Genomic DNA, 27,208 nt, shown 5'->3' with positions numbered 1-27,208 from the left:
CTATCAAATTAATCAGCTGCTGATCATCAATTAAAAGTCACATTCTCTGGTTCCAGCCTCCCAAATGTGAAGGTTTTCTGGTGTCTTTCCTCCTCTGGTACAGTGAACTGATGATCTTTAGTTTGTGGACAGAACAGGACGTCTGAAGACGGCGTCTGAAGACGCCGTCTTCAGACGCTGACCAATGAAAATTAAAACAGCAGCGTCACACAGCTCAGGCTGCAGGTTCAGGACTCCTCCAGCTGCACTCAGTCAGTCAGTCTTGTCCTGTGCACACAATCTCTGTCTGTGCTCTGAAATGATTTAAAGACTTTAGAGAACGTTGATTAATAGGCTGAACATCGTACTCATGTTTACGGCAGACACAGAAAGTTTTAGTGGGAAGAAAAGTTATTCACATACGGTGAGGTCTTTAATAACCGTTCATAAGGTGGCAGGACTCAAACATTTAAATGAACTGATAGTTTTCATGCAGAGGACAGAAGTGAGAGATCAGACTGCCTGCTGCCTAACAGAGCACATCGTCCTGCTTGCACCATCCACAGCAGAGCTGCAGCAGTCCAGTCCAGTTTCCTCTAAGAACAAAGTCAAAAAAGCAGAAATTAACAGCAATCGTTGTTAGCAAGCCAACCTCAGAGTTTAGCAATCAATCATGTTTCTCCAGCGGCCTGGTTGGCGCGCTGCAGGTTTTTTGTGCATCTGACAGGAGCACGCTGTTGGGAAACTCCACTTTTACAATCAAGCAACGAACTCAAGAACAACAGCAGGTTTTCAAGGCCTCAACAAAGCCTCAGTCCTGTGGTGACTGGAATAATTCCCCCACAGTCCAGGAAGCAGAGCTGTTCAGTACAATGCATGAGTCACTTTTGCCTTTTAAGATAACAATAAGTTAGTATACAGGCGTACAATGAGACCTTGCCCTCCTACAACACAATAAGGAAGCAGCAGCACTGGAGACAGTAAAGCCAAGGCGTCTCCCCCACGCTGTTTACGCTGACAGGAGTTTCCAGCCTGCAGGAATGTCACCTGAACTTATTACTGATGAGACGTCAGTTCATTCTTAAACTATTTTAATCAGACATCATTTAGTGTCTCAGGCTCTTCATGAGCACAGAGTGGATGAAGAGGCAGTGGCACTGAACGATGACGGCCTGGACTGTAGGAAGAGCGGACAGACGTCATGTCAGACTGCGGCTCGCCTCAGCGACGGCCAAACAGTCCAGACGTATTTCAGACTGACTGTAAGAAAACATGCTCACGTCGTGAGACCTGGCGGCTCTGTTCGACTGGCTCATCACCCCGGCCGACACCTGGCAAGTCTACAGACACTCTCAGAAAAACCTTTTATTCCATTAAATAGCCAACACCCAGCCTGAGCCGAGTCACACGCCAACAACTGGGTCAGTTCACAACAACAGTGTGAGGAGCCCATGAAACATCTCGCTTTGTTAATTTGCCCTTTTTCCACACAAAGATGAAACTCTGAATGAGTCTGGAGGCGTGTTGTGTGTTCACATGTATGTTCATTAGATCGCTAATCTGCACGCTGTGTCCTCAGCATCTGTAGGTCCTGATGACGCTGTCTGCTGCTCATCTCTCACACACACACACACTCTGCTGCCCTGCGTTGACCTGAGTGAGAGTTCAGGGTGAAGATTTATTGGACTGTTGTTTCCGGATTGGGCGGCCAACAGGTAAACATTAATGCCCGGTTAAATAATGATTATTATTTGTTATTCAGACGTGTCATCCATCAGGAGGAAAATATTTGCCTGAGCTGATTATTTAATGAGCGCTCTGATCTGTGTTGATAAACTGGACTGAGTCAACAATAAGAGCTGCACACGCACACACGGCATTATGGGACATGAAACACGTGTGTGTACTTGCCGTGTAGGTTTACATATAAAACAGGTTTTGTTTTGGAGGGGTGTGTTCGGGGGTGTCCATTGTTTCCTCTGCACATGTTTTTTATCTTGTAAAGAGGGAGGGTTATACCGAAAGCCTTGATAGACAGAAATGTGGGGCATACTTATTAATCATGGGGGCACCCTGCAGCGGGTGACTGACTGACAACTGAAACCCAACTGTGATTGGCTGAAGGTTTCGCTGAGGTCACCTTTTCACCTCTGGCCTGTTCATCATCTGGACGTCTCCCTTTGGTCCTTTATGTCAGTTTTGATGCCGGGGTATATTTTGTGATGACCGTTGAGTCTGAATCAGCATCTCTTTGTTGGAGTTGGATCACATCTGGCCAGAAAAACATCCATAATTCACCTGGAGCCGACCCAAAGGTAAAGTGTGAGCGCAGAGGAGGCAGCGAATGTGCAGGATGCCAAAGTGATTTCACAAGCATCACCGACACAAAGAGAGGGCAGGAGGAAACAGAGGACAGACAGGTTGTAGCGGTGTCATGAGATCCCGATGACGATTATTATCAGACACGTATTGTGACGCCAGGTGACTGGACCTGTCAGCAGCACAATGCTACAACCTGCTATTGTCAGTCTGTTGGCACCTCAGGTCGTTCTCACTTCCCCTTTGGCTCAGTTTCAGGCCGCTTTCCTCACTGCTCTGACATTACATTATATGCTCAACAGGAAGAGGACTCTGTGTTGTAAAGGGGCTAAAATGAAATGAAACGCACAGACTCAGAGGTTAGTGTTATTGTGGAGTACACACACACACACACACACACACACACACCTCTGAGTCTGGGTTACTGGACTACTCGTCATAAAGATAAACCTGGAGGGACGTCTGGGAAGTCTGTGCGTCCAGATAACAGATAACTAGGACCCAGTGTGCCCTGAGACACCCCAGTGTGCTCTGAGACACCCCAGTGTGCTCTGATACACCCCAGTGTGCCCTGAGACACCCCAGTGTGCTCTGATACACCCCAGTGTGCCCTGATACACCCCAGTGTGCTCTGAGACACCCCAGTGTGCCCTGAGACACCCCAGTGTGCTCTGAGACACCCCAGTGTGCTCTGATACACCCCAGTGTGCCCTGATACACCCCAGTGTGCCCTGAGACACCCCAGTGTGCCCTGATAGACCCCAGTGTGCCCTGATACACCCCAGTGTGCCCTGAGACACCCCAGTGTGCTCTGATACACCCGTGTGCCCTGATAGACCCCAGTGTGCCCTGATACACCCCAGTGTGCCCTGATAGACCCCAGTGTGCCCTGAGACACCCCAGTGTGCTCTGATAGACCCCAGTGTGCCCTGATAGACCCCAGTGTGCCCTGAGACACCCCAGTGTGCCCTGAGACACCCCAGTGTGCCCTGATACACCCCAGTGTGCCCTGATAGACCCCAGTGTGCCCTGAGACACCCCAGTGTGCTCTGATAGACCCCAGTGTGCCCTGATAGACCCCAGTGTGCCCTGAGACACCCCAGTGTGCCCTGATACACCCCAGTGTGCCCTGATACACCCCAGTGTGCTCTGAGACACCCCAGTGTGCCCTGAGACACCCCAGTGTGCCCTGAGACACCCCAGTGTGCTCTGAGACACCCCAGTGTGCCCTGATAGACCCCAGTGTGCTCTGATAGACCCCAGTGTGCCCTGATAGACCCCAGTGTGCTCTGATACACCCGTGTGCTCTGATAGACCCCAGTGTGCCCTGATAGACCCCAGTGTGCTCTGATACACTCGTGTGCCCTGATAGACCCCAGTGTGCTCTGATTTACTTTACTGTGAGCTACGTGCTAACATGCTAATCTTAATATCTTACTATGGGGAAGGGCTACATTTGGGATGCTAACGCTCAAATGCACTTACTGAGGCATGTTTGAGTTTGATAGTTTAAGGCTGTAAGGATGGAAACCTTCGTCCTTGAGGAGCGGGATGGGAGATTTCAAACTTTAAAGGGTCGTGTGCTCAAACATGCAGCTTTAACAGCAGGAGCTGAAGCTGCTCTGCGACCACTGAGATTCAGGTGAGAGGACGGAGGCTGAGCAGCTAGACACACGACACACAGCGATCGAGGAAGTAAGATGACCTGGAAAGAATGACACCTGGTTGGCTGCCAGCATTCCTACAACTTCCTGTCAACACTGAACACACCTGCTATAACAGTGAACGTCAAGTAAAGTTTTATCTTATCTTTTAACTTATCTTAAATAATCGCCTGAAATAATCACCTGAGATAATAACCTGGGAGGGACAGCTCCAGGACTAGGGGACAGCTCCAGGACTAGGGGACAGCTCCAGGACCGAGGGACAGCTCCAGGACTAGGGGACAGCTCCAGGACCGAGGGACAGCTCCCGGACTAGGGGACAGCTCCAGGACTAGGGGACAGCTCCAGGACAGAGGGACAGCTCCAGGACTAGGGGACAGCTCCAGGACAGAGGGACAGCTCCAGGACTAGGGGACAGCTCCAGGACCAAGGCACGGCTCCAGGACTAGGGGACGGCTCCAGGACTAGGGGACAGCTCCAGGACAGAGGGACAGCTCCAGGACCGAGGGACAGCTCCAGGGGGACAGCTCCAGGACAGAGGGACAGCTCCAGGACTAGGGGACAGCTCCAGGACAGAGGGACAGCTCCAGGACTAGGGGACAGCTCCAGGACCGAGGGACAGCTCCAGGACAGAGGGACAGCTCCAGGACTAGGGGACAGCTCCAGAACCGGGGGAACAGAAGAACAGAACCTGGTCTGGATTTCCCCCGTTCTTCTGGCTCTGGCACATGGATTTAATGTCCCTCTCGGCTTGCGCGGCTCATTGGAAGCAGCTGTTGGGGGGCACAGCACCAGAACCACTGACAACAGACTCACCAGACGCTTATTAGCCTGCTCCTCAAACACTGCCCGTCATATGAACTAAAGCTTTTCCAAAAGAAGAGGAGACGACCCCCCCGGCCAGAGGGAGAGCCCGGTCCAACGGACGTAGAAAACACAGACCAGACAGCAAGTGAAGAAACCTGGACACAAAGGTGGAGCAGAGACGAGAAGGAGGGGGCCGTGAAGGTGAAAGTGGTTTCTCTGGCACAAAGCATCACACGCTGGATTATGAGTCAGCAGGGTGTGGTGTCACATGGTTCAGCCACGCTCAGGAGTTAATCCAGAGAGGCTCTGGGTTCGAGCAGCCCGACAGAATCCACCAGAGCTGAACCAGGGCGTAGGCCTGAAGACGTGATGCAACATGGTGTGATGTGAAAGCCTTCATTAAAACCTGAATAAACCATCACTGACAGACATCAGGGTCTCATTCTCTATGCTAATGAAGAGCTTCAGGACAGAGGAGATGTAGCAGCAGAGAGAGCAGACTGACAGACCGGAAGAGATCAGAGTTCACCATGAAACTGGAGCTGGGAGGTCTGGAGCGGGCCAGAGAGACCTGGAGAGACCTGGAGCGGGCCGGAGCAACCTGGAGAGACCTGGTGCGGGCCGGAGAGACCTGGAGTGGGCCGGAGAGACCTGGAGTGGGCCAGAGAGGCCTGGAGTGGGCCAGAGAGGCCTGGAGTGGGCCGGAGAGGCCTGGAGAGACCTGGAGCAAGCCAGAGACCTGGAGCGAGCCAGAGAGACCTGGAGCGGGCCAGAGAGACCTGGAGTGGGCCAGAGAGACCTGGAGTGGGCCGGAGAGGCCTGGAGAGACCTGGAGCAAGCCAGAGAGACCTGGAGCGAGCCAGAGAGACCTGGTGCGGGCCGGAGAGACCTGGAGTGGGCCGGAGAGACCTGGAGTGGGCCAGAGAGACCTGGAGCGAGCCAGAGAGACCTGGAGTGGGCCAGAGAGACCTGGAGTGGGCCGGAGAGGCCTGTGTGTCACCACAGGCCTGGTTATGATGAGCAGTCTGAACTTCAGACCATGACATTATCATCAGGTGGACGACATGAACTCTTTTACATGTAAAACTGCACTTCACAGGTGTGTGTGTGTGTGTGTGTGTGTGTGTGTGTGTACACAGTGTTGTTGATCACCTCACAAACACACAGTGAAGGTAGTGAGAGCCAGAAGAGGAACAGCTCTGGTTTCTGAGCATGAGATGGTTTCTACAGCTGAGGCCCAGTTCTGTCTTCACATCACATCCTTTTTGTGTGTACCCCCCCGCCCCCGCCACACACACACACACACACACACACACACACACACACACACACACACACACACACACACACACACACACACACACACACACCCTAAAAGATCTACATACACACAGAGAGGTCAAAACCAGCAGACTCAGGTCAGTGAGGCTGGAGGAGGTGTCGGCTGTTTGAAACAGGAGGATCATTTGTCTCACTTCAGTTTCTCAGACTAAAAGAGAGGCGAGAAACACGTCCATGGTGCTGCAAAACCATTATTAACCTCAGTGTGGGGACATGGAGCTGCACAAACACTGATTCGATCCTTTAGATAGACCTGGGAGAGAGGCTGGACTCTAACAGGGCCCAGCCGACGAGGCCCCCTGACCCTGACCGGTAAGAAGGCGGTGGATGCAGAGAAGAATGTGCCTGAGAGAAACTGAGGACAGCACATGTGAAAACACACCTGCGTCTTTAAAATAGTTTTTGCACCTTGGTGTGAGGATATGAAACCTGACTAATATTAGCTTATTGACACACGGAAAGAATCTGTTCCTCTGTGCTGAAAAGATGTCTTATCACGCTCTCATGAGGCGGGTTGACCTGAAGTCTGGTTGGTGGGGGCTGAAGGTGGCAGGTGGGTCTGTCCAATATAAGCAGCAGTCTGAGTGCGTTGGGGGGGAAGACGGACGGCGACGAGCCCGAACAGGACAGGATGACCTCGCTCCAGACCGCTCTGCTGCTGCTCATCTGCTGTGGTGAGATGAAGATGATGGTGGTGGTGATGAGGATGAGGATGAGGATGAGGTGGTGATGAGGATGAGGTGAACGGTGATCAGATGCGTCTCAGTGAGGATTATTAATGATGAATGTTTCCCTGCAGCTTCTGCTTTTAATGATGATGGTGTCCAACTCGCTCCGGACGCCCCCACAGCAGTAAGTTTATCAAAATCATAGTTTATATTCAAAACACCCAAAAACAGAACACACACACACACACACACACACACACACACACACACACACACACACACACACACACACACACACACACACACACACACACAGTCCTCCATTTTCTAATCTGTTTTTGATGTAAACTGGGTCAAACACAGGCGGGGCAGTGAGACGTCCAACATTTATCTGTGAGATGTATAAAAGACCAGTGACTCTGAAACACCATGAGAGCGTCTCGTACAGGAGGGACAGCTGCTCACACACACTCACACACACTCACACACACTCACTGTGACGAGAAGAGTTTTACGGTGTTGGTTCGTTCAGTGATTTTGTGCCTCTGATTTAACCCTCAGACTGGGGACATCTGCCAGGACTGCACCCACATATTTGAACTCCTGGCTGACCTGTTCTCCAGCGCAGACCTCCAGGTGAGCACAATAGTCAGCAAACACACTCCACGCTACGACAACATTTACTTTACTCACTGATACTATTACCGATACTGTCAGCGTCCGCTATCACAGGTCAAGATTAAAACACACACTGAGAGCTCAAGGGCTCCATTCTTTCATTAAATCAAACAAACACACCACAAACACTCTGTCAGCTGGAACACATTCCTCTCTCACACACACACTCTCACACACTGTCAACAGGTGTGTGTCTTCTCTGTTCTGCAGGCCGTTTCCTCTTTTCTGTCTAAGAAAAGCTTAAAATTTCACAACTGGATTTAGTTTCTCACCTCAAAGCTCCTCTTCCCTCTGTGGGGGGCTGGGGGCCCCTGCATGCCCTACGGATAGTTACAGAAAGATGACCGAACGCTCACCGTCGCTCTGGCGTGGTGGAAACCTGTGGTGGCCGGGGGCTGATTAGACAGAGTCAGCACCATTTTATTTATATTCATGAGCACAACATGACACCCATCAACCAGTGTGGACCACTCTTTATTCTAGCTTGAATGATATTTCAGCAGTTAACTCTCAAAAACTCTCATTATCATCATATAAAACTGAAACTATGACCTGTGAACAGTTAAAAACCACCTGGGACTGATTCAACACATACATGACACATACATGAGGGAACCAGTGAATGGTGGAACAGTTTTAGTGCATGTTTAAATAGGTAAGTCTTAGGTAACTGTTTCTCCCCCAGGGTCCTCTCTGTCCACATCCTGGTGTCTGAGTGACTGGTAGGTAGTAAAAGTGTTGGAACTGGTCCAGTAGATCACCTCAGCCAGCAGACACCAAACGGGCTGCAATGGCTGCAACGTGATCCTTTGGGACAACTGCACCTGATCACAGTAGGTCCACTAAAAGAGCTTGTTTGATCCACTGACAGGCTCAGAGTGTTATTCTAAGTGTGTGACAGCATCATGGAAAGGATCCCTACAGAGAGAGACCTGGAAGATCCTTTTGGTTTAACCACAAACAGCACACACACCAGACTACATTCACTAAAACAGGGATTTTAGAGAACAGGACACAGGAGCTGCTGCTCTGCTGCTGCCTCCATCAGTCAGTGTGTCTGTGTTACATAGTTGTTATGTTGGATCTGAGGTAATCATTTTAAAACACCAGTCATATAATAACACAAACAAACTAACTGGTCCAGACAGCAGTAGACCAGCAGCCCCTGTGTTCTGCATGGTAAAACTGTTGCTTTTGTCGGTGGAGTCTGGTGGCTTACAGGAGTGTGGTCTGACAAGCTCTGGTAGTGATGAGCACCTTTAGTGCACCTTTACCTTTGTGTGTTATTGCTGACAGCACAGAGCGTCCGTCAGAGGGAATAATGTTCAAAGTAATGTTCAAATGTTACGAGGCTCTACACACCACACTCCTCTATTTCAGAAAAGGATCCAGGACGCCGTTGAGCGCCTGTGCGACCACCTGCCTGGACCAGCCGGGACGGCCAAGCTCTGCAGGGAGGAGGTGGAGAAGATGCTCCCAGCGGCCATCAGCTTCGTCACTGCTGCTGTGGTGAGCTGGATGTGTCCTGCTGGTCGTCGGGGTAACACCAGGAGGAAAGTGTCCACGCCGTGTGTCTGATGCTGCGTCCGTGTCTCCATAGAAACCAGCGGAGGCCTGTAAAGCCATGGGGCTGTGTGGCTCCTGTGACCGGCAGGACAAGATGCTGCGGCTCTTCGTCCAGGAGGCGCTGCAGGCTGCCGGGACGCCTGAGGATGTGAGTACGGTTACTGTTATGGTTACTGGCCCGTCGCTGTCATGTGATCAGGGTCACGTGATGGTCATGGTTAGTGTTCAGACTTCAGAGAGCCGACAGACCGCTCGCACGTCTGAGGTACCTGTAGAGTGACATCAGGTAACTGTGGCCCCCCTGGTGGGGGTTAAACAGGCTGATCTCGGGCGGGGGCTCAGATTGGAGGTGGTGTTCATCCTGTTTTAGTTCAGTCTGTTTTCCTCAATAAACATTAACTGCGAGAGAGATCAGGGTCCCCAGCAGCTTTACCCCAGAGAGCCTGAGACACCCCCCCAAACGTCACCATCACAGCGGCCCTCTGTGGAGACCTGTCTGTCTGTATAACCTGTCTCTCTCTCTGTACCCGTCTGTGTGTCAGGGTCAGCCCACCACTCAGTGCTCCTTCTGCATATTTCTAGTGAAGACGTTGGAGGACCTGCTGCCGAAGGAGAGAACTGAGGTGAGTCAGCAGACACAGAGCATGTTAGAGCTGCTGCTGCTGCTGCTGCTCCTCCTCTCTCCTCCTCCTCTCTCCTCATGTCTCCCCCTCCCCTGCAGGGTGCTGTGATCCAGCTGCTGGAGGAGATCTGTCACATCCTGCCTCCGTCCTACCGCGCTCAGTGTGAGGCCATCATCGACAAGTTTGGCAAAACTGTGCTGGACGCCATCCTGAGCTACGCCACCCCCCAGGCAGTCTGCGCCCTCGTCCAGCTGTGTAAAGGCCAGGAGGCGCCCCCCGGGGGTCGGTCTGCCTCACCTTTAGGTCAGGACGACACACGTGCTACTTTTCTCTATACACGCTGAAATAAAGTCAAACACCTGAGCTCACACTGACAGAACCAATCAGCAGGGGGGGTCCCACAGGTGATGTGGACCTGGACCAGAGTCCGACCCCTCTGCGTGTCGGGGGCTCAGGGCTGAGCTGATGTGTGCAGGCCTTCAGTTCCACCTGTCCGAGCAGGTGAGGCTCAGGTGTGACCACTGAAGTTAACGATGGCCCCGTTCCACCCTGGCCTAGTCCACCAGCAGCTCCACTGTGCCCCCCCCCGCTGCTCTAAGAGCGTCTGATGGTGTCACATACTCATTAAATCTCACTTTACCAAAGCCAAGCGTTTAAAGCAGTTCAGGCTCACAGCAGCTGATGACGTGTGTTTGTGCCGTCAGAGCCGTGTGCTGAGGACGCCTTCAGGTGCAGAGACATCAGGACGGCCCTCAGGTGTGGAGTAAGTGGACGGCTCTCAGCTCACCATCATGTAGCTCACTCATCACATCCATTGATTCATTATTTCACCCCCCCCCCCCCCCCCCACACACACACACACACACACAGACGGTGTTCTACTGTCAGAGGTTCGTCTGGAAACCGGTCGTCTACGGCGCGCTCTGAGCCGTTCAGGTGGGTGGAGTTTATGACATTTTCAGAAATCAGAAACCCAACATGTCTGACATCTCTCCATGTCTCTCTCTTCAGAGTCCCCCCCCCCCCCCCAGCGGCCTGACTCCTGCCTTCCTATCAGAGTGATTAGTCCTATCCGTACCGTCTGCACTGAGAGGGGGGGCCTGTATCTGACGGGGTTCTGCAGACCTGATGACACTTTTCTACCAAATGACTATTTGATCTCTAACGTGTGATGGCTTCACCTGCTTCTTGTAATCACAGTGAGATGATGTGAGGAATGTAGAGGGAGGTGTGCATGATCCTCTCCTCATATCAACCACATTAAACTATCTGATCTGACCGCCTCCTGTGTGAGTGTCTGCAGGCCACATCAGTTTAGCCTCAGAGCTTCTGAGCCACATCTCCTGCTGGAGTCACTGATCACACAAACAGAAACTCCTCATGGGTTTAGGTCTCTGAATTAGTCTACATTGTGCCTGAGGAAGAGTTTCCTCACCCTCAGACCTACTTCTGCCTCTATGTTTTACTTTTTATTTCCTCCTGTAGAATTTGGTCTTTGGACGTACCGAGTTTGGTTTCCTCAACACGGAGCCACAGATATCCAGAACACTAGAGCCCGATCACAGCCAAGAGTGCAGTTTATTGGAGGGGTTTAAAAGACAAACTGAACATATAGACTCCTCAGTGGGGGGGGCAGGAAAAAGGCACTTTAACACATTGAGCGACCAGAGTGACAGACATACAGCATTAATGAGTTAACAGAAGAAGGAAAAGCAGCTCAGAGACTGTAAACAGGCTGGTTTCTCTGTACAACACCAGCCATCATTTGTCTCATCTGAGGAGCGGACACAGGAGGGGGGGTGAATAAATAAAGACATTGGGAGGTTTGGTCATTTCAGCAGATGGTCAGACAGCACTGTCTGTAACCTCCAGGAGCCACAAGGTGGTACCAGACGGCCACATCACGGACACACAGCGCCACCTAGCTACACGATCACACACCTACACCGACTGAGAGGTTCCTCTCGCACTTAAAGCTTCTCTATTCAGACCTGAAACCTGTCACCCCCCGCCCTCTCAGACCAGAACAAACTGTTTATTCAGTCTGACAAACACACACCGGTCGGTTTACTCCCACCCTCACGGGAAACAGGAGTGGGAGTAAAGCGAGAGCTGGATCAGACGTCACACGGACTCTCAGCACTTTGACTGCTGGAATAAAGTTTACTTTACTCCCCCCACCCCGACCACAGACGCCGCTCTCCTGTTCCTCCACTGAGCTCCAGACACCCCCGGTTAGGATTATGAAGACTGCCAAACGAGGAATGGGTCAGCGCTGACAAACCTGGTGATGGTGTACCAGTCAGACAAGAATATGACCTTAAAAGCAACTTAATTCATTCATTAAAAAGGAAAGCATGGAGACAACTGAAACAGGAACCTTTTCCACATTTGGTCACTATGAGAACCAACATGCGCCTCCAGAGACAAACTACCCCGTCTGATTTTTTCAGACCGAGCCTGCTGAGGAGACGACACGTCCGTCCTCCTGCCACACACGTGCAGGTGAGACTGAACCCGTCACTGATAAACGAGGCCCGCCGTCACCCGATGACCTCATTACGACCCCGTCTGTGGTCACAACGTCAAACACAGAGCGGGCGGGCTGAGGGGGAACAGAGCTGCTGCTGCCCTGCCATTAGGCCGACAGTCATCACATCCACAGCTGAAACAAACACACACAGAATTTAGAGGCCTCTGACACACAGTCACTGCTGCTGGACGCTCCCGTGGTCCTCAGGGGCCCAACACTCAGGAACACATGGTCTGACATTAATGGTCCCACTGTCACCAGGACGGACGCCGAAACACATAAACACTGCTGTTCTCTCTAGAAGGTGTCCAACACTAACGGGGGTGGGGGGGTGTAATGTGGCCATATCACAGAGGCTGGGGGGGCAGACACAGGTTCATCTGTAGTACACCTGAGGCCTGCTGGGAGATCAGAGGACCTTCAGTATTTCAGCTTCTTGGGCACCTCCCAGGTGAAGACATCCCGTCCGAAGTGGCCATAGGCCGCCGTGCTCTGGTAGACGGGTTTCTTCAGGTCCAGATCCCTGAGACAGAAACCACAGGAGGGTTAACGGGAGCCTGGGGGGGGTGTCAACAGTCCCTCACCCCAACTGTCTAACTCTCTAACCTGACGATAACTCCTGGACGGAGGTCAAAGTTCTGCTTCACAATGTCCAGCAGCTCCTTCTCGCTCTTCTGGGATGTCCCGTAGTGGAAGATGGAGACGGACAGCGGGTGGGCGACTCCGATAGCGTAGGACACCTACAGCAGACAGACACATGACAGACCTCAGCAGGCCACCTGATGGTTAGTCACTGCTGCACTTCAGTACTGTGGTAACAGAGCAGCCGCTGGTTTGATGCTGTAGGAGCTCAGTTCACACAGCTGACCAGTTCTCCTGCAATAACCCACTGAAGACCTTCCACACACCTCGATGTCAGCTCTGAAGAAAGCCTGAATGATAAAACGGTATCAGAGCAGCACGTGACAGACAGGTGACCATCGCTGCTCTCTGGGAGGAAACCACCACCTTTAACCCCCTCCCCACCCTGACAGCGTCACTTTAACCCTGAGACATGGCGAACCCTCACCTGCACCATCACTCGTCTGCAGAGCCCAGCTTTCACCAGAGACTTGGCCACCCAGCGGGCGGCGTAGGCGGCAGAGCGGTCCACCTTCGTGTAGTCCTTCCCCGAGAACGCTCCACCGCCATGGGCCCCCCACCCCCCGTACGTATCCACGATGATCTTACGGCCAGTCAGACCAGCGTCACCCTGTGGGCAGGGACATGGGTGTGAAGTTCAGTGGTTAAATACAGCGACCAGGCATTTAAAAGGAGCAGTCTGTAGGGTGCAGAGATGGAGCTGTCTTTAATCAGCTCAAACTGAGCCTTTAAATGTATACAGGGAGCAGTCCACCATGTTTCTACAGGAGCCCAGAGCGGACAAACTGGAACTTCACTGTCATTACATTTTAGCAGCAGCTGGGTTTGGTGGTGTGAACAAAGCAATGAAGGAAGGAAGACTGTGGTGGAGGATCAGACTGCTTTTCTGGTGTTAAATGATCCAAAAGGTGTGAATCCTTGTGGGCCACCGTACAGTCTCTACAACCAGCCGAGGCCCCCTCCCCTCACCACTCCCTGTAGTCTGCAGCTTCACCACCTGATGGCACCAAATCCAACAGACTGCTCCTTTAACAGCAGCTACTTTGACAAGTTTCTGGTACGAAGTCCCCCTCAGTCACAGGAAGCATGTTTTCACTGAAATGGGACGTACACCAACCATCCTGCTGTGACTGAGCAGCTCCGTCTCACCTGGGGTCCTCCGATGACGAAGCGTCCGCTGGGCTGCAGGTGGTAGATGGTGTCGTCATCCAGGTAGTCCCTGGGAACCACGGCCTTCACCACCTGCTCCTTCAGACAGCGACACATCTCCTCCAGACCGACGGCCTCATCGTGCTGCACAGACACCACCACGGTGTGGACACGCAGTGGCACCACGGCGCCGCGATCCTGCCGGTACTGAACGGTCACCTGGGGGGGGGGCAGCTTTAATGTTTCTGATATGAGAGCAAACATTTACCGTTTGAGCCTCTTAGTGGGAGGATTCACCATTTCTCCTCAGGCAGAACAAACCCTCTGACAGGCGTCACTTTACCGTTTTCCGACATCTTGTAGCTGATAAATTAACATGAAATCTGAAAACATTATCAAATCTGTATATGGAAACAAACTGTTCGCATCAGATCTTCCAGGAGGTAAAAACAGCGAGACAATAATGCAGACGGGGATCAGACACCGTGTCTAACCTGAGTCTTGGAATCGGGTCGGAGCCACGGCAGTGTCCCATTGCGGCGTAGTTCAGCCATCTTGGCGTTGAGCTTGTGAGCCAGGACGATGGTGAGGGGCATGCACTCCTCCGTCTCGTCGGTGGCGTATCCGAACATCAGACCCTGTGGGAGGAGCGGACAAACATTACGCCATGGTTACAGGTCAAAACACTCCCCCCACCTGGGGAGCGCCACGTTTCAGGCTCCAGTCAAAAATAAGTGACCCCTCCCACCTGGTCTCCGGCTCCCACGTCTTCTTCTCTGCGGTCCAGGTGGACACCCTGAGCGATGTCCGGGGACTGCTGCTCCAACGCCACCAGCACGTTACACGTCTTATAGTCAAAGCCTGCGGAGACACACCAAGCCTCAGTGAGCGCCTCACGGGCCCGTCCGCTGGCCTCCGTCACACCTGAACCAACAGGTGGTCCATGCGTGGGGGTGTCGGTGTCCTCGGATGGTTTCAGGTGCGTAAGCCTTCATCCTGACTGATAAACAGCTCTGAACACACAGCAGTTTTACCTGCAGAGTGTCCACCCTGACCAGCTACCTACCTTTGGACGAGTCGTCGTAGCCGATGTGTTTGATGGCGTCCCTGACGACCTTCTGGTAGTCCACGGTGGCCCTAGAGGTGATCTCCCCCGCCAGCAGGATCATCCCCGTCTTCGCTACGGTCTCTGAGGAAGAGGAGGAGGAGTAAGACTGGCTCCGACACGTCACAGAGGATGTCACACCGATTCAAACAGTTGTGTATGAGCCGTGGTTAACCTGCTTCAGTTTACGGAGTGAGTACACCTGCAGGCCAGTGGATAACAGCATTTGACCTTTGTTACCGTCGATAAACCAGGCGCTCTACAGAACATCAGACAGCTGCTGCTGACGCCTCCTTTGGACTGTGGACTCTATCAAAGTCGTCAGCCTCTTCTCGTGGACCCAAAAAGAGCAGAAACTATTAGAGGATCTGGAACCGTCGAAGGTTCAGCATTTATGTTTGAAATCATTTCAAACGATTAATTATGAATTAAAATTGATTCTTTTGATCAACGGGTCATCTGATTGTTGCAGCTCTCTCACCAACATCTCAAGCTGCTGTATAAACTCCAGGGATGATGAAGGACATGGACTCATCCTCCTTTTGGACTTTATTACCCGTCAGACCGTCAAAGAGTCACAGCATTTCTACCTCCTCAGCATTACAGCAATTAAACATAACCTTTAATCTAGCTCAGGGAGAGCGTGTGTGACGTCCAACGAGAACAAAACACATCCCACGTCCTCGAGAGGCTGCGGAGCCTCTGTGATGCAGTCAGTGCCCCCACCCCCACTGTGACAGACAGGTGTACTAAGGTAAACAGCTGCAGGCGGAGGTCGACCTTCCGAACAAACTGAAGTTTAGACTAAACCTGGAACCGTTTCCAGCTTTCATCTCCTGCAGCAGCTCTGCTGAGCCGAGCTACTAACCACACGGTCACCTGTTCATCTCTCCGTGGGCCCACAGGACACTCGGAGCACCTGATTCAGGCCCCCGGTTTACCTCAGGGGCTCCGACATCCGGGATCAGTTTGGCTGCACCTCACAGGAACTAACAGAGCACGCGCACGCGCACGCACACGCACACGCACACAGGTCGGCCTGGTTTTCTGTCTACATACTCACCACATGCCACCTTGGCGTCGGGGTCCTGTCTGAGGTGAGCGTCCAGCACGGCGTCACTGATCTGGTCACAGATCTTATCTGTGGAGGAACACAGGACTCACTTTAGCACCTCTTACCCTCCAAGGTAACGTGCTGCTGATTGTTGGTGAATGTGCACACAGGAGGAGACGGAGTACCGAGTCACATCGTTGGCTGATTCTCATGGGTGCATTAATGACTAGAGCCGACGTTGTTCGACTCTTTTTGGCACGATCTGCATTTTCAGGGTCTCTCTCACACACACTCCTGTCGGAGTCTAAACCTTTAAGTCAGGCAGGTTTACACGAGGACGACCGTGTCCGTTATGGATCTTTAACGTCTCACAGGCCTCTGCAGGTCTGAGGATTATCGACGTGCTGATCTCAACCTCACTGAATATTTGATGACCTCTGACCTGCACTCATAGTTTAGGAGCTCACACAGTAGTTTCCTTTACCTGTACTGCCGGTCGTACCCCCTCCCACACAGACTGAAACTGTGTGGATGGGTTTAAAGTGTGTTGGAGGCTCTGCAGCTATAGAGCCTGTGGAGATGTGACTGTCTATATTTAGGCCTCCTGTAATCCTATTATCTGCTGCAGAGGAGCCGCCATGTGACACTGAAGACCTGCTGACCAGTTAGCTGTTCACCCCCAACACACTGCTCAGTGTGTCCACATTCATTCAGACACATTTACAGATACTTTATTAACAACAGAGCCTATGACAGCCCCCCCCCCCCCCCGTGCATTGTAAACCTGACTGACTCCAGTACTGACCCCGTTTTCTTCAGGACAGCTGATCTGAGGGCTCTGGGTCTGCTGAGGGACAACAACCAGACCACACGGAGCTAGCTTAGCTGCTAACCGCTGTCAAACTTACTAGCAGCTAGCTGACTAACACTAAAGGAGAGTGAACACCTTGCTAACGCGTTAGCCGTGTTTGCGGCTCGGTGGTGTTCATTAGGATGAGCGGAGTCCCCCGATGCTGTAAAGTCTGGAGGGAAACCACAGCGTGACTGACGGGCAGCACCAGCCGGATGTTAGCTACAGCAGCTAGCCGCCGGGCTGTTAGCATGCAGCTAACGCTACACTAAAAGCCCAAACACGGTGCGAGTCCGGCTGCAGGCGGTTCTGCCGGGGTGTCCACCGTGAGGGCCACCGGGCTGAACGCAGTCTGGTCAGCTCCTCGGCGGGGAGGCCACCGTGTGACAGGTCCGGGAGGATGAAGAGGGGCTCAGAGACCAGCTGACTGACAGACACATGACCTTGTTTGAGGCGAACGGCTGCTAACAGGCTAATGATCGTTATGATTAACGGCAGCAGCGGCTCACACACTTCCGCCTACACTGATTCAAACTTACCGGGGTGTCCCTCCCCGACTGACTCGGAGGTGAAGAGGAAGCAGTCTTCATCAATGTGGGGGTTGTTATGGAAACCGTTCAGGTGGCCGTTCATTTTCACTGTTAGCTAACAGGCTAACAGATGTCCGGGGGGAGAGCGGCCGGTTCTGTCCGGAGGAGTCAACCCGCTACAGGTGTCTGCTGGGCGGCGGAGGACCCTCAGGACCCCGGACAGCTGGATTTATCAGGATCAGCAGCCTCCTCAGACCCTCCGGCGGCCCCCTGCAGCCAATGGCGTGGGGGAGCACAGACCACGTGGTCCAGAGGGGCGGGGCCTGCGGAGATACAGGTGTCCACTCACCTGTGCTGCTCACTGAGTGGTACACTGGTTCAGGTACACTGGTTCAGGTACACTGGTGAGGAGCCTTCAGTCTGCAGGATGAAGGTGTTTCCTCCATCAGAGGAGGAGAGGGGAGGGCCGCAGGAGGAGAGGGGAGGGCTAGAGGAGGAGAGGGGAGGGCTAGAGGAGGAGAGGGGAGGGCCGCAGGAGGAGAGGGGAGGGCTAGAGGAGGAGAGGGGAGGGCCGCAGGAGGAGAGGGGAGGGCTAGAGGAGGAGAGGGGAGGGCCGCAGGAGGAGAGGGGAGGGCCGCAGGAGGAATTTTGTACATATATATTTATATATACTGTGTATATTGTTATATTCCTTTTATTATATATGTGTTGTAATTTTTCTTGCACCAAAGTGGAGCAGTGCCCCTGATGACAATAAAGGCTGTTCTGTTCTGTTCTGTTCTACCTGCTGAAAACCTGCTGCCCTGCCAAAGAGGTGTGAGCTGTGGAGGGGGGGTCCGTCTGTGTGACGTTGAAGGTGGACCCCCTGACCCTCGGCCACAGCTGGAGGGGGTCTCTGTGGTTTTAATCCACCCAGAGGTCACCTCCATCATCACTGTGAGCCCAGCACACTGATACACACACACACACACACACTGATACACACACACACACTGATACACACATGAACACACACTGATACACACACACACACACACTGATACACACATGAACACACACTTCCTGTCAGTGTCAGAGGTCACGTCTGTCCAATAAACTGATTTTATCCGTTGACTGTGTGTTTGCTCTTTTTTATTTGCACATACACACTCAGAGTTACACAACTTGAAGCAGAATAACCACATGAACATCCAGAGGAGCTCTACAGGACAGCTGCTGTCTGACACACACTCACACTCACACACACACACACTCACACACACTCACACACGCTCACGCACACGCACACACACTCACACACACACACACACACACACACACACACTCACACACACACTCACACACTCGCACACGCACACGCTCACACTCACGCACACACACACACTCACACACACACACACACACACACACTCACACACACACACTCACACACACACACACACACACTCACACACACACACACACTCACACACACTCACTCACACTCACACACACACTCACACACACTCACACTCACACACACACACACACTCACACACACTCACACACACACACACACACTCACACTCACACTCACACACACACTCACACACACACACACACACACACACTCACACACACACACACACACTCACACACACACACACACACACACACACACACACTCACACACACTCACACACACACACACTCACACACACTCACTCACACTCACACTCACACACACTCACACACGCACACGCACACACACTCACACACACACACACACACACACACACACACTCACACACTCGCACACGCTCACACTCACGCACACGCACACGCACTCACACTCACACTCACTCACACACACACACACACACACACACTCACACACACACACACACACACACACACACACACACACACACACACACACACACACACACACACACACACCGTGGTCCAGGGTCCCTCTGCTGACTCCAGACCGTTGATGTCTGACTTTGTGACTTTGGTCACATTCAGCTCAGTAGTTTATGTGTGATGCAGCGCATGAGTCTGTAAAGCCCCCCCCCCGTCCCCCGTCCCCCGCCCCCCGGACACCCTCAGGCTGGGAGAGGACGGAGGCTCAAGAGGAGGACTGTTAGCACAGCACAAGAGGAGACCAGCGGGGCAGCTGAGGGGGAGATCCTGGTGTCTCCCTGGTCTACACGCCGTCGGTTTCGCCGCCCCTCCCCGCCTGTCTGAGCCCCCCCCCTTGGCTAGCCTGAGCTGGTCTGTGTTCTCCGAGGATGGCGGCGATCAGGGCCTCCGGCGCGGTCACCCCTCCGCCTGGAGACACAGGGCTGCGGGGGCTGCGGGGGCTGATGGCGGGGGACGGCTCGGGCTCGGGGGAGACCAGTCGTTCCTTCTTGGCGGCGGAGGCGGGGGAGCGGCTGCAGCTGTGGCCGTCTTTGGGGCGAGGACAGAGGCTGAGGCCCTGCAGGGAGGGGAGGGGGTGGGAGGACAGAGCGGGGAGGGCTGGACTGCGGCTGCGGCGGTGGCGGTGGTGGTGGTGGTGGTGTTTGCCGGTCTGGGGGCTCGGGCTGCGGGAGTTTGGAGCCAGCAGGACCAGAGTGCTGTCGTCCTCGGAGCTGGGGTCGGAGCCGTCGGAGCGCCGTGCCGTGGGGCTGTGGACCGGCAGCCTGATCTGTTCAGGGAGGGGGAGTCCAGAGGGCATAAACACATGAGAGGTCTGAACGGAGGACACACGTGTGGTGTTAGGGTTAGGGCAGTGACAGAGCGTGTGTGTGTGACGCTCTGTCTGGTCCTGTTTCTACCTGGACAGGTGCTGACAGTCCCACGATGCTGTTCATGTTATTGCTGTAGTATCCCAGGATGTATTCTCCGTCGCCATGGGGCAGGTCCTCCTCTGGAAACGTCACCTGTCGGAGGCAGGAACAGGAAACGATCAGCTGAGCTCGGCTGCAGCGCCGCTCTGACACACCTGTGGGGAACACACCTCTGCTGCGTGCTCTCCTTTGGCCCAGATGTACGCCTGGTAGTCTTTGTGATGTCTGAATCCAACCTGGGCACAGGAGACAGGTGGCGTCAGACATCGACAGGTCAGATGTCCACAGGTGGTGTCGGACAGGAAATATGAGGCGGCGGCGGTTACCTTGTATATGGCCACCCAGTCCCAGGAGCTGCGCTGGTAGGTTGATGCTACAGTGAACCTGACCACGCAGTCGGAGGCTTTGGTCCACTCCGTGTTCACCTGCAGCTCCACCAGCGGGACGTCTACCCTGAACGGGAACTGCAACACAGACCCAGACGGTCAGGTGACCACCAATAAGTCATGTGACCACAGTGCTTCAGGACAAGACTGAAAGTCTGGCTCACGTGCAGGGAAAACACGGCAGAGACGGGCTTGTGGTCACTGATGGTGAAGCCCATGTGACTTCGGTACACGTGCTGCGTGACTCTGGTCGCCCCTCCCAGCCACGACGTCAGGCCCCGCTGCAACGCGGCATTGTGGGTAGGAACCGGGGAGCCGGTGCGACGCAGACGCCACAGGATGCGATCGGTCCAGGCAGGTTTCCTCTTCTTAGCACTGAGGGGAAAAACAAGGGACGGGGGGGCACAAGAGTTTATAACAGGGCTGAGGAGAGGAAGAGGAGGATGAGGAGAGGAAGAGGAGGATGAGGCGAGGAAGAGGAGGATGAGGAGAGGAAGAGGAAGATGAGGAGAGGAAGAGGAAGATGAGGCGAGGAAGAGGAGGATGAGGCGAGGAAGAGGAGGATGAGGCGAGGAAGAGGAGGATGAGGTGAGGAAGAGGAGGATGAGGAGAGAAAGAGGAGGAAGAGACGAGGAAGAGGAGGATGAGGAGAGAAAGAGGAGGAAGAGACGAGGAAGAGGAGGATGAGGAGAGGAAGAGGAGGATGAGGCGAGGAAGAGGAGGATGAGGCGAGGAAGAGGAGGATGAGGTGAGGAAGAGGAGGATGAGGAGAGAAAGAGGAGGAAGAGACGAGGAAGAGGAGGATGAGGAGAGAAAGAGGAGGAAGAGACGAGGAAGAGGAGGATGAGGAGAGGAAGAGGAGGATGAGGCGAGGAAGAGGAAGATGAGGCGAGGAAGAGGAGGATGAGGCGAGGAAGAGGAGGATGAGGCGAGGAAGAGGAGGATGAGGTGAAGGAGGCTGACCCGACCTGGTGTCATAAGTGTGCGTGCCGACATCAAACTTGTACGTCGGGGGGAAGTTGAGCGCCCCCTCCTGGAAGCCGTCCAGGATGGACTCAGTGTTTTTAGCCATGTTGAGCTGGAGAGAGAGAGACAGGTGGAGAGAGAGACAAGTATTCAGACAGACAGGTGGAGAGAGAGACAGACAGACAGGTATTCAGCCAGACCGACAGACAGACAGACAGGTATTCAGTCCGACAGACAGGTGGAGAGAGAATATGTATGTCTGTCTCTCGCTCCTGTCTGTCCCTCCCTCCTGTCTGTCTGTGGGGGGGTCTCACCTGGTCTCTCTCCCACAGCAGAGGCAGCTTGTTGCTGTCGATGGCACATTTGACCACGTGGATGTCGTAGTCCTCAATACGGAAGTTTAGATCCCCGAACCAGAACACCACGCTGGGGGGGGGCAGAGAGACAGACAGGACAGGAAAGACAGGTCAGGAGGGATAGACAGGACAGGAGGGACAGACAGACATCACCGTCAGGACACACGACACACACTGACCACACACACCGCACGATGACAGCGCGCGTGTGTGTATCTACAGTCTGTGGGGGAGGGGTCACCCACTCGTGGTCCAGCACGCCGCTGGCCGCCCCCCCGTCAAACTGCTGCTGCTGGAGGATGCTCTCAAAGTCCTCCACCCGCTGCTCCAGGTTCCTCATGTGGGCCGGCAGGTGGCAGTTCAGGAAGCACACGGGGTGTCCGAACACGGTCATCCTCACGCTGACCCCCCCTTTGTTCCCCTGACAGAGAGACAGACAGGTACACGGTCATCCTCACGCTGACCCCCCCTTTGTTCCCCTGACAGAGAGACAGACAGGTACACGGTCATCCTCACGCTGACCCCCCCTTTGTTCCCCTGACAGAGAGACAGACAGGTACACGGTCATCCTCACGCTGACCCCCCCTTTGTTCCCCTGACAGAGAGACAGACAGGTGCTGCACTGACCTCTCAGAGAAGGAGACTGCAGCAGCACTGAGGGGGGGGGGTCTGATATCAATACACACAGGAAGGTCACACACACACACACAGTCACAGTCACACAGTCACACAGTCACACACACAGTCACACACACAGTCACACACACAGTCACACAGTCACACACACAGTCACACACACAGTCACACACACAGTCACACAGTCATTGTGAATGTGGGGGGGGGCAGACCTACCCAGTACCCCCCCAGGCCGGTGCGTGTGCTCTCCGTCTGGACGCCCCTCAGGAACGGCAAGTGGACGAACCTGGAGAAGACAAGCAGCAGCACCCCCTGCATCCGCTGGGACGCAACCTACAGGACGGGACAGACGCGAACGTCAGCACGACGCCCCCCCCCGCCGTGCTGACGTGCAGAACGGGGGGGGGGGGGGGGGGGGGGCACACTGACCAGGACGTATCCAGATGGGCTGAGGGTGTCCATGCAGCGCTCGCTCCACTGGTCGGAGAACAGCACGTCCTTCAGACGCTTGTTTATCATGGAGTTCACCTCCTGGAGCCTGGGGGGGGGGGGGGGCACAGCAGCATTAGGTATGACAGGTACAAAGGGGGGGTACAGGTGAGCGAGCGGTGGTCATGTGGTCTCCACTGACCCAATGACAAACATGTCCACAGTCTTCTGTCCAAACAGAGAACTGATGTCATCTGGAGGGACGGCTGATCCCACGTTCCACGTTACTATGTGGACCCTGTCAGAGAGACAGACAGGCAGGGAGAGAGACAGGGAGAAAGCAGGACACAGGTAGAGAGAGAGAGGGAGACAGCCAGAGAGAGAGACAGACAGAGAGTATTGATCGGGTCAATCAGTCACTTCACCATTTAATCAATAAAACGTCAGGATTGAGGTTTCCTGAAATCAAACCCAGAGAGATGGCACATGTGATCGATCACTGATCTACCTGTTAATCTTCTTTTGATTAACTGATCAATAAATCAATCAATCACATGTGGCTGCTGTCATGTGATTGAGTGAGTGAATTGCAGATTGATTGATTGACAGACTGACTGACTGGTTGATTGATTACTTGTTAACGGCCTCCTATCTTTCTGCCTGGTGGTAAGTTCAAGGACCCTCAGAAATCTAAGCGTTGGCGCTGGGGTTGAATCCACCACCATGAGTGAGACGGGGGGTCACGCAGTGCGTTTTAGTGACGAGGTCCGTGTTGGTCTTACCTGAAGTTGTCACTCTCTCCTGCTGCTTTCCCAGAATGCACCTGACCCTGCGCTGAGCTCCCGGGTGGGGGGGTCCTTGGCGTTGGGCTGAGGCTGGAGGGCTGGGGGGTGGGGCTCAGGTGAGGCTGCGAGCTGTGGGGGGAGACGGGGGAGTCGGCGGGGGAAAGTGGCAGGACGCTAGTGCTCTGAGGTCCCGGGATACAAAGCGGGATCAGTTCGGCGTCCGCCGGGACTCTGGGTGGCTTTGGAGCGGCTTTGGATCCAAGAGCCGTCGGCCTCGGCCGGCTGATGCTCGCCAGCGCCGCTGGAGCGGACCTCATCTGTTCAGATACTTCCACGGGGGAGACCTGCTCGGCGCGCCGCCCAGGCGCCTCCGGTGGCTGCTGGATGGCGAGCTTTGGAGGACCAGGTCTGACCGGAGCGTGGGGGTCAAACCTGACCGGTTTCTGCCGCATGTGATCCATCAGCCTGCAACAGGAAGCACCATCGTAGCATCACAAACGGGACAGAGAGACAGAGAGGTGGTCTGTGTCCCTGAACCGGCCTCATCCGGACCAGAACAACCGTCAGTCCATCACAGACCATCCCTGACCACTACAGACCAACACTGACCATCACTGACCACTACAGACCAACACAGACCATCACTGACCAACACTGACCACTAAAGACCAACACTAACCACTAAAGACCATCACAGACCATCACTGACCACTACAGACCAATACTAATCACTACAGACCATTACTGATAACTACAGACCAACACTGACCATCACTGATCACTACAGACCAACACTGACCACTAAAGACCATCACAGACCATCACTGATCACTACAGACCAACTCTGACCATCACTGATCACTACAGACCAACACTGACCACTAAAGACCATCATTGATCACTACAGTGTAACACTGACCACTAAAGATCATCACAGACCATCACTGACCACTACAGACCAACACTAATCACTACAGACCAACACAGACCATTACTGATCACTACAGACCAACACTGACCATCACTGATCACTACAGACCAACACTGACCACTAAAGACCATCACAGACCATCACTGATCACTACAGACCAACACTGACCACTACAGACATACACTGACCACTAAAGACCATCACAGACCAACACAGACCACTACAGACCAACACAGACCATCACAGACCATCACAGACCAACACAGACCAACACTGACCATCACTGACCACTACAGACCACTAAAGACCAACACTGATCACTACAGACCAACACTGACCACTAAAGACAATCACAGACCATCACTGATCACTACAGACCAACACTGACCACTAAAGACCATCACAGACCATCACTGACCACTACAGACCAATACTAATCACTACAGACCAACACAGACCATTACTGATAACTACAGACCAACACTGACCATCACTGATCACTACAGACATACACTGACAACTAAAGACAACCACAGACCAACACAGACCATCACTGACCACTACAGACCAACACTGACCACTAAAGACCATCACAGACCGTCACTGACCACTACAGACCAACACTGACCACTAAAGACAACCACAGACCACTGCAGACCATCACAGACCAACACAGACCACTACAGACCAACACAGACCACTACAGACCAACACTGACCATCACTGATCACTACAGACATACACTGACCACTAAACACAACCACAGACCAACACAGACCATCACTGACCACTAAAGACCATCACAGACCATCACTGACCACTACAGACCAACACTGACCACTAAAGACCATCACAGACCATCACTAACCACTACAGACCAACACTGACCACTAAAGACCATCACTGATCACTACAGACCAACACTGACCACTCAAGACAACCACAGACCACTGCAGACCATCACAGACCAACACAGACCACTACAGACTATCACAGACCATCACAGACCAACACAGACCACTACAGACCATCACAGACCAACACAGACTACTACAGACCATCACAGACCAACACAGACCACTGCAGACCATCACAGACCAACACAGACCACTACAGACCATCACAGACCAACACAGACCAACACTGACCATCACTGACCACTACGGACCACTAAAGACCAACACTGATCACTACAGACCAACACTGACCACTAAAGACAATCACAGACCATCACTGATCACTACAGACCAACACTGACCACTAAAGACCATCACAGACCATCACTGACCACTACAGACCAATACTAATCACTACAGACCAACACAGACCATTACTGATGACTACAGACCAACACTGACCATCACTGATCACTACAGACATACACTGACAACTAAAGACAACCACAGACCAACACAGACCATCACTGACCACTACAGACCAACACTGACCACTAAAGACCATCACAGACCATCACTGACCACTACAGACCAACACTGACCACTAAAGACAACCACAGACCACTGCAGACCATCACAGACCACTACAGACCAACACAGACCACTACAGACCAACACTGACCATCACTGATCACTACAGACATACACTGACAACTAAAGACAACCACAGACCAACACAGACCATCACTGACCACTACAGACCAACACTGACCACTAAACACAACCACAGACCAACACAGACCATCACTGACCACTACAGACCAACACTGACCACTAAAGACCATCACAGACCATCACTGACCACTACAGACCAACACTGACCACTAAAGACCATCACAGACCATCACTGACCACTACAGACCAACACTGACCACTAAAGACCATCACAGACCATCACTGACCACTACAGACCAACACTGACCACTAAAGACCATCACTGATCACTACAGACCAACACTGACCACTCAAGACAACCACAGACCACTGCAGACCATCACAGACCAACACAGACCACTACAGACTATCACAGACCATCACATACCAACACAGACCACTACAGACCATCACAGACCAACACAGACTACTACAGACCATCACAGACCAACACAGACCACTACAGACCATCACAGACCATCACAGACCAACACAGACTACTACAGACAGACAGACAAACAGACAGGGTGTGGGGGCCCACAGGGAGCCTCTGTCCTACCTCTGCTGAGTCTTTTACCTCCAAGGTGAACTGTAAAGGTGATCCACGGAGAGGGGGGGGGGGCATCAGTCTCCTCTATGAAGGACTGTCACAGCCACAGGGAGGCAGACAGGCTGACAGACAGATAGACAGACAGACAGACAGACAGACAGACAGACCGAGTGTCAGGACGGGAGACATCCGTCCGAGACGGTGACGACGGTTGTCCGTCCGGACGGCGGTCGGTGAG

General features: G+C 53.3%; 3 protein-coding genes across 6 annotated transcripts; 1 reads left to right on the top strand and 2 right to left on the bottom strand.

Annotated features, from left to right (window-relative positions):
- The first annotated feature begins 6,694 nt into the window (after positions 1 to 6,694).
- LOC139219089 (prosaposin-like) lies at positions 6,695 to 10,924 on the top strand. Of its 4 annotated transcripts, none has more exons than XM_070850881.1 (10): positions 6,695 to 6,784; positions 6,910 to 6,962; positions 7,340 to 7,414; positions 8,837 to 8,965; positions 9,057 to 9,170; positions 9,565 to 9,645; positions 9,744 to 9,948; positions 10,350 to 10,401; positions 10,516 to 10,575; positions 10,657 to 10,924. In XM_070850881.1, exons 1-10 carry the CDS (start codon positions 6,742 to 6,744, stop codon positions 10,682 to 10,684), a joined length of 840 nt encoding a protein of 279 aa, XP_070706982.1. In that variant the 5' UTR covers positions 6,695 to 6,741; the 3' UTR covers positions 10,685 to 10,924. The 4 variants fall into 4 exon arrangements, with proteins under 4 accessions (XP_070706982.1, XP_070706981.1, XP_070706984.1 ...); XM_070850880.1 differs by having other exon boundaries at positions 10,516 to 10,581; XM_070850883.1 differs by having other exon boundaries at positions 10,350 to 10,408.
- A 280-nt stretch (positions 10,925 to 11,204) lies between these two features.
- On the bottom strand, positions 11,205 to 17,752 carry mat2aa (methionine adenosyltransferase 2Aa). Its single transcript, XM_070850588.1, has 9 exons — positions 17,518 to 17,752; positions 16,138 to 16,215; positions 15,036 to 15,158; positions 14,718 to 14,830; positions 14,464 to 14,607; positions 13,970 to 14,188; positions 13,248 to 13,430; positions 12,785 to 12,918; positions 11,205 to 12,701 (listed from the first exon to the last, which is right to left on the bottom strand). Exons 1-9 carry the CDS (start codon positions 17,609 to 17,611, stop codon positions 12,599 to 12,601), a joined length of 1,191 nt encoding a protein of 396 aa, XP_070706689.1. The 5' UTR covers positions 17,612 to 17,752; the 3' UTR covers positions 11,205 to 12,598.
- A 1,944-nt stretch (positions 17,753 to 19,696) lies between these two features.
- On the bottom strand, positions 19,697 to 24,331 carry LOC139219184 (phosphatidylinositol 4,5-bisphosphate 5-phosphatase A). Its single transcript, XM_070850987.1, has 12 exons — positions 23,877 to 24,331; positions 23,297 to 23,392; positions 23,095 to 23,203; positions 22,882 to 22,998; positions 22,275 to 22,450; positions 21,988 to 22,099; positions 21,676 to 21,785; positions 20,872 to 21,082; positions 20,648 to 20,785; positions 20,492 to 20,557; positions 20,310 to 20,414; positions 19,697 to 20,179 (listed from the first exon to the last, which is right to left on the bottom strand). The coding sequence occupies exons 1-12, from the start codon at positions 24,329 to 24,331 to the stop codon at positions 19,697 to 19,699; spliced, it is 2,178 nt and encodes a 725-aa protein (XP_070707088.1).
- Positions 24,332 to 27,208: the final 2,877 nt, after the last annotated feature.

This window comes from Pempheris klunzingeri, chromosome 19 (genome assembly GCF_042242105.1).
Source record: "Pempheris klunzingeri isolate RE-2024b chromosome 19, fPemKlu1.hap1, whole genome shotgun sequence".
Lineage (NCBI taxonomy): Eukaryota > Metazoa > Chordata > Actinopteri > Acropomatiformes > Pempheridae > Pempheris > Pempheris klunzingeri.
Note: the sequence above shows the minus strand (reverse complement) of the source record. Positions and strands in the feature narration are given on the sequence as shown.

What these genes read in the sequence shown, in the direction of transcription:
- LOC139219184 (XM_070850987.1), bottom strand. Translation starts at nt 24,331, where the DNA reads ATGCGGCAGAAACCGGTCAGGTTTGACCCCCACGCTCCGGTCAGACCT. An exon ending in TGCTGTGGGAGAGAGACCAG is followed by an intron (nt 21,786 to 21,987) that starts GTGAGACCCCCC and finishes CTCTCTCTCCAG; the next exon opens with CTCAACATGGCTAAAAACAC. An exon ending in CTGCCGTGTTTTCCCTGCAC is followed by an intron (nt 20,786 to 20,871) that starts GTGAGCCAGACT and finishes TCTGTGTTGCAG; the next exon opens with TTCCCGTTCAGGGTAGACGT.
- LOC139219089 (XM_070850880.1), top strand. Translation starts at nt 6,742, where the DNA reads ATGACCTCGCTCCAGACCGCTCTGCTGCTGCTCATCTGCTGTG. An exon ending in CTGCCGGGACGCCTGAGGAT is followed by an intron (nt 9,171 to 9,564) that starts GTGAGTACGGTT and finishes TCTGTGTGTCAG; the next exon opens with GGTCAGCCCACCACTCAGTG. An exon ending in TCGGTCTGCCTCACCTTTAG is followed by an intron (nt 9,949 to 10,349) that starts GTCAGGACGACA and finishes TTGTGCCGTCAG; the next exon opens with AGCCGTGTGCTGAGGACGCC.
- mat2aa (XM_070850588.1), bottom strand. Translation starts at nt 17,611, where the DNA reads ATGAACGGCCACCTGAACGGTTTCCATAACAACCCCCACATTGATGAA. An exon ending in CTACGACGACTCGTCCAAAG is followed by an intron (nt 14,831 to 15,035) that starts GTAGGTAGCTGG and finishes GTGTCTCCGCAG; the next exon opens with GCTTTGACTATAAGACGTGT. An exon ending in GACCCGATTCCAAGACTCAG is followed by an intron (nt 14,189 to 14,463) that starts GTTAGACACGGT and finishes CCCCCCCCCCAG; the next exon opens with GTGACCGTTCAGTACCGGCA.